At 52.3% G+C, this 6,502-nt stretch overlaps 1 protein-coding gene across 1 annotated transcript; it reads left to right on the top strand.

Moving 5' to 3' along the window:
* The first annotated feature begins 212 nt into the window (after positions 1 to 212).
* LOC144952437 (uncharacterized) lies at positions 213 to 5,885 on the top strand. The gene is made up of 2 exons (XM_078882843.1): positions 213 to 419; positions 5,583 to 5,885. The coding sequence occupies exons 1-2, from the start codon at positions 258 to 260 to the stop codon at positions 5,826 to 5,828; spliced, it is 408 nt and encodes a 135-aa protein (XP_078738969.1). The 5' UTR covers positions 213 to 257; the 3' UTR covers positions 5,829 to 5,885.
* Positions 5,886 to 6,502: the final 617 nt, after the last annotated feature.

The following is a 6,502-nucleotide window of genomic DNA, read 5'->3' as shown; positions in this document are numbered from 1 at the left end:
ACTCACCCACCCACTCATTCACCCACCCACCCACCCACTCACTCACCCACCCACCCACCCACTCACCCACTCACCCACTCACTCACCCACCCACCCACCCACTCACTCACTAACTCACCCACCCACCCACTCACCCACCCACTCACCCACCCACCCACTCACCCACCCACTCACCCACCCACCCACCCACTCACCCACCCACTCATCCGTGCTGTGATCTCCCCTCTCTCATTGGCGCTCTACAGGAGGGGCTTGGCATGGCCTCCGCAGTTGGTGGTGGTGGCGGCGTTGCGTTTGGTGGTGGCGGTGGTGGCGGTGGTGGCGGCTTGTGCTTCAACGCGCAGTACGTGCACGCCTTGCTGGTGTCGGGGTTCCACTTCAACGCCCACACGTGGCGTTCCATCGTGTTCAGCGAAACGGTGAGGGACCGTGCCCCAGAGGTCACAAACGGGGTTTGATTCCTTACCCACCGTACCCGTACCCGGCCGCACCAGGGTCGCAAACGGGTACCCGTACCCGGCCGGGTGTGTGTGTGTGTGTGAGAGTCTGGCTCTGTGTGTGTGTGTGAGTCTGGCTCTGTGTGTGTGTGTGTGAGTCTATGTGTCTCTGTGTGTGTGAGTCTATGGCTCTGTGTGTGTGTGTGTGAGTCTATGGCTCTGTGTGTGTGTGTGTGAGTCTATAGCTCTGTGTGTGAGTCTATAGCTCTGTGTGTGAGTCTATGGCTCTCTGTGTGTGTGTGAGTCTATAGCTCTGTGTGTGAGTCTATGGCTCTCTGTGTGTGTGTGAGTCCATGGCTCTCTCTGTGTGTGTGAGAGTCTGGCTCTGTGTGTGTGTGAGTCTATGGCTCTGTGTGTGTGTGAGAGTCTGGCTCTGTGTGTGTGTGAGTCTATGGCTCTGTGTGTGTGTGTGAGTTTGGCTCTGTGTGTGTGTGTGTGAGTCTATGGCTCTGTGTGTGTGAGAGTCTGGCTCTGTGTGTGTGTGTGTGAGTTTGGCTCTGTGTGTGTGTGTGTGAGTCTATGGCTCTCTGTGTGTGTGAGTCTATGGCTCTGTGTGTGTGAGAGTCTGGCTCTGTGTGTGTGTGTGTGTGAGTCTATAGCTCTGTGTGTGAGTCTATGGCTCTCTGTGTGTGTGTGAGTCCATGGCTCTCTCTGTGTGTGTGAGAGTCTGGCTCTGTGTGTGTGTGAGTCTATGGCTCTGTGTGTGTGTGTGAGTTTGGCTCTGTGTGTGTGTGTGAGAGTCTGGCTCTGTGTGTGTGTGTGAGTCTATGGCTCTGTGTGTGTGTGTGAGTCTATGGCTCTGTGTGTGTGTGTGAGTCTATGGCTCTGTGTGTGTGTGAGAGTCTGGCTCTGTGTGTGTGTGTGAGTCTATGGCTCTGTGTGTGTGTGTGAGTCTATGGCTCTGTGTGTGTGAGAGTCTGGCTCTGTGTGTGTGTGTGAGTTTGGCTCTGTGTGTGTGTGTGAGTCTATGGCTCTGTGTGTGTGTGAGAGTCTGGCTCTGTGTGTGTGTGTGAGTCTATGGCTCTGTGTGTGTGTGTGAGTCTATGGCTCTGTGTGTGTGTGTGAGTCTATGGCTCTGTGTGTGTGTGAGAGTCTGGCTCTGTGTGTGTGTGTGAGTCTATGGCTCTGTGTGTGTGTGTGAGTCTATGGCTCTCTCTGTGTGTGTGTGTGAGTCTATGGCTCTGTGTGTGTGTGTGAGTCTATGGCTCTGTGTGTGTGTGTGAGTCTATGGCTCTGTGTGTGTGTGAGAGTCTGGCTCTGTGTGTGTGTGTGAGTCTATGGCTCTGTGTGTGTGTGTGAGTCTATGGCTCTCTGTGTGTGTGAGTCTATGGCTCTGTGTGTGTGTGTGAGTCTATGGCTCTGTGTGTGTGTGTGAGTCTATGGCTCTGTGTGTGTGTGTGAGTCTATGGCTCTCTGTGTGTGTGAGTCTATGGCTCTCTCTGTGTGTGTGAGAGTCTGGCTCTGTGTGTGTGTGAGTCTATGTCTCTCTGTGTGTGTGTGAGTCTGGCTCTGTGTGTGTGTGTGTGAGTCTATGGCTCTCTGTGTGTGTGTGAGTCTGGCTCTGTGTGTGTGTGTGTGAGTCTATGTCTCTCTGTGTGTGAGTCTATGGCTCTGTGTGTGTGAGTCTATGGCTCTGTGTGTGTGTGTGTGAGTCTATGTCTCTCTGTGTGTGAGTCTATGGCTCTGTGTGTGTGAGTCTATGGCTCTGTGTGTGTGTGTGTGAGTCTGGCTCTGTGTGTGTGTGTGTGAGTCTATGGCTCTGTGTGTGTGTGAGAGTCTATGTCTCTCTGTGTGTGAGTCTATGTCTCTCTGTGTGTGAGTCTATGTCTCTCTGTGTGTGAGTCTATGGCTCTCTGTGTGTGTGTGAGTCTATGGTTCTGTGTGTGAGAGTCTATGGCTCTCCGTGTGTGTGTGTGTGTGAGTCTATGTCTCTCTCTCTGTGTGTGAGTCTATGGCTCTCTGTGTGAGTCTATGGCTCTGTGTGTGTGTGTGAGTCTGGCTCTGTGTGTGTGTGAGTGTCTATGGCTCCCTGTGTGTGTGTGAGTATGGCTCTGTGTGTGAGTCTATGGCTCTCTGTGTGTGTGTGAGTCTATGGCTCTCTGTGTGTGTGAGTCTATGTCTCTCTGTGTGTGTGTGAGTCTATGGCTCTCTGTGTGTGTGTGAGTATGGCTCTGTGTGTGAGTCTATGGCTCTCTGTGTGTGTGTGAGTCTATGGCTCTCTGTGTGTGAGTCTATGTCTCTCTGTGTGTGTGTGAGTCTATGTCTCTCTCTGTGTGTGTGAGTCTATGGCTCTCTGTGTGTGAGTCTATGGCTCTCTGTGTGTGTGTGAGTCTATGTCTCTCTCTGTGTGTGAGTCTATGGCTCTGTGTGTGTGTGTGAGTCTATGGCTCTGTGTGTGTGTGTGAGTCTATGGCTCTCTGTGTGTGTGTGAGTCTATGGCTCTCTGTGTGTGTGTGAGTCTATGGCTCTGTGTGTGTGTGTGTGAGTCTATGGCTCTCTGTGTGTGTGTGAGTCTATGGCTCTGTGTGTGTGTGTGTGTGAGTCTATGTCTCTCTCTGTGTGTGAGTCTATGGCTCTGTGTGTGTGTGTGTGAGTCTATGGCTCTCTGTGTGTGTGTGAGTCTATGGCTCTGTGTGTGTGTGTGAGTCTATGGCTCTCTGTGTGTGTGTGAGTCTATGGCTCTGTGTGTGTGTGTGTGAGTCTATGTCTCTCTCTGTGTGTGAGTCTATGGCTCTGTGTGTGTGTGTGAGTCTATGGCTCTGTGTGTGTGTGTGTGAGTCTATGGCTCTCTGTGTGTGTGTGAGTCTATGGCTCTGTGTGTGTGTGTGAGTCTATGGCTCTGTGTGTGTGTGTGTGAGTCTATGGCTCTCTGTGTGTGTGTGAGTCTATGGCTCTCTGTGTGTGTGTGAGTCTATGGCTCTGTGTGTGTGTGTGTGAGTCTATGGCTCTCTGTGTGTGTGTGAGTCTATGGCTCTCTGTGTGTGTGTGAGTCTATGGCTCTGTGTGTGTGTGTGTGAGTCTATGTCTCTCTCTGTGTGTGTGTGTGAGTCTATGGCTCTCTGTGTGTGTGTGAGTCTATGGCTCTCTGTGTGTGTGTGAGTCTATGTCTCTCTCTGTGTGTGTGAGTCTATGGCTCTGTGTGTGTGTGAGTCTATGGCTCTCTGTGTGTGTGTGTGAGTCTATGTCTCTCTCTGTGTGTGTGAGTCTATGGCTCTGTGTGTGTGTGAGTCTATGGCTCTCTGTGTGTGTGTGTGAGTCTATGGCTCTCTGTGTGTGTGTGAGTCTATGGCTCTCTGTGTGTGTGTGTGAGTCTATGTCTCTCTGTGTGTGTGTGAGAGTATGGCTCTCTGTGTGTGTGTGTGAGTCTATGGCTCTCTGTGTGTGTGTGAGTCTATGGCTCTCTGTGTGTGTGTGAGTCTATGGCTCTCTGTGTGTGTGTGTGAGTCTATGTCTCTCTGTGTGTGTGTGAGAGTATGGCTCTCTGTGTGTGTGTGTGAGTCTATGGCTCTCTCTGTGTGTGTGAGTCTATGGCTCTCTGTGTGTGTGTGAGTCTATGGCTCTGTGTGTGTGTGAGTCTATGGCTCTCTGTGTGTGTGTGTGAGTCTATGTCTCTCTGTGTGTGTGTGAGTCTATGTCTCTCTGTGTGTGTGTGAGTCTATGGCTCTCTGTGTGTGTGTGTGAGTCTATGTCTCTCTGTGTGTGTGTGAGTCTATGGCTCTCTCTGTGTGTGTGAGTCTATGGCTCTGTGTGTGTGTGTGAGTCTATGTCTCTCTGTGTGTGTGTGAGTCTATGTCTCTCTGTGTGTGTGTGAGTCTATGTCTCTCTGTGTGTGTGTGTGAGTCTATGTCTCTCTGTGTGTGTGTGAGTCTATGTCTCTCTGTGTGTGTGTGAGTCTATGTCTCTCTGTGTGTGTGTGAGTCTATGTCTCTCTGTGTGTGTGTGTGAGTCTATGGCTCTCTCTGTGTGTGTGAGTCTATGGCTCTGTGTGTGTGTGTGAGTCTATGTCTCTCTGTGTCTGTGTGAGAGTCTATGTCTCTCTCTGTGTGTGTGAGTCTATGGCTCTCTGTGTGTGTGTGTGAGTCTATGGCTCTCTGTGTGTGTGTGTGTGTGAGTCTATGGCTCTCCGTGTGTGTGTGAGTCTATGGCTCTCTGTGTGTGTGTGTGTGTGAGTCTATGGCTCTCTGTGTGTGTGTGTGTGTGAGTCTATGGCTCTCTGTGTGTGAGTCTATGGCTCTCTGTGTGTGTGTGTGAGTCTATGGCTCTCTGTGTGTGTGTGTGAGTCTATGGCTCTCTGTGTGTGTGTGAGAGTCTATGGCTCTCTGTGTGTGTGTGTGTGTGAGTCTATGGCTCTCTGTGTGTGAGTCTATGGCTCTCTGTGTGTGTGTGTGAGTCTATGGCTCTCTGTGTGTGTGAGTCTATGGCTCTCTCTGTGTGTGTGAGAGTCTATGGCTCTCTGTGTGTGTGTGTGAGTCTATGGCTCTCTGTGTGTGTGTGAGAGTCTATGGCTCTCTGTGTGTGTGTGAGAGTCTATGGCTCTCTGTGTGTGTGTGTGAGTCTATGGCTCTCTGTGTGTGTGTGTGAGTCTATGGCTCTGTGTGTGTGTGTGAGTCTATGGCTCTCTGTGTGTGTGTGAGTCTATGGCTCTGTGTGTGTGTGTGAGTCTATGGCTCTCTGTGTGTGTGTGAGAGTCTATGGCTCTCTGTGTGTGTGTGTGAGTCTATGGCTCTCTGTGTGTGTGTGTGAGTCTATGGCTCTCTGTGTGTGTGTGTGAGTCTATGGCTCTGTGTGTGTGTGTGTCAGTCTATGTCTCTCTCTGTGAGTCTATGGCTCTCTGTGTGTGTGTGTGAGAGTCTATGGCTCTCTGTGTGTGTGTGAGTCTATGGCTCTGTGTGTGTGAGTCTATGGCTCTCTCTGTCTGTATGTGTGAGTCTATGGCTCTCTGTGTGTGTGACTCTATGGCTCTCTGTGTGTGTGTGAGTCTATAGCTCTGTGTGTGACTCTATGGCTCTCTGTGTGAGCCTGAACCCCACTCCATAACCGTCACCCCCCTCCCCGTCCACTCCCCCCTCCCCCCCCCCCGGTCAGGCTGGAGGCAGCTCCCTGGGCTGGACGCTGGGCCGCATGCTCAACCTGACCAACGTCGTTCCGGGACGGCCCTCCCGCAGGCCCTCGCCGCCCCCCTCCCTCCTGCCGCCCCTCGTCCTGGGGGCCCTGGCCGCCGCGATGGCGCTGGTCCTGGCCCTGGCGCTGATGCTGAGGGGTGGTGGTGGTGGTGGTGGTGGTTGTGGTGGTTGCGGTGGTGGTAGTGGAGTCGCCTACGAGACGATCTGAGCGAAGCGTTTCCCTCCATCGTCCCGCTCAGCGCTCGCTCGCACAGAGACCCACAGACTCACATAGAGACCCACAGACTCACACAGACTCACACAGAGACCCACAGACTCACACAGAGACTCACATAGAGACCCACAGACTCACATAGAGACCCACAGACTCACACAGACTCACATAGAGACCCACAGACTCACACAGACTCACACAGAGACCCACAGACTCACACAGAGACTCACATAGAGACCCACAGACTCGCACAGAGACTCACAGACTCACACAAAGACCCATAGACTCACATAGAGACCCACAAACTCACATAGAGACCCATTGACACACATAGAGACCCACAGACTCACACAGAGACACAGACTCACACAGAGACACAGACTCACACAGAGATCCACAGACTCACACAGAGACCCACAGACTCGCACAGAGACACAGACTCACACAGAGACTCACACAGAGACCCACAGACTCACACAAAGACCCATAGACTCACACAGAGACCCACAGACTCACACAGAGACCCACAGACTCATACAGAGACCCACAGACTCATACAGAGACCCACAGACTAACACAGAGACCCACAGACTCACACAGAGACCCACAGCCTCACACAGAGACCCACAGACTCACACAGAGACCCACAGCCTCACACAGAGACCCAC

Source organism: Lampetra fluviatilis, chromosome 67 (genome assembly GCF_964198595.1).
Source record: "Lampetra fluviatilis chromosome 67, kcLamFluv1.1, whole genome shotgun sequence".
Classification (NCBI taxonomy): Eukaryota; Metazoa; Chordata; class Hyperoartia; order Petromyzontiformes; family Petromyzontidae; genus Lampetra; species Lampetra fluviatilis.
This window is presented reverse-complemented; position numbering and strand designations above follow the sequence as displayed.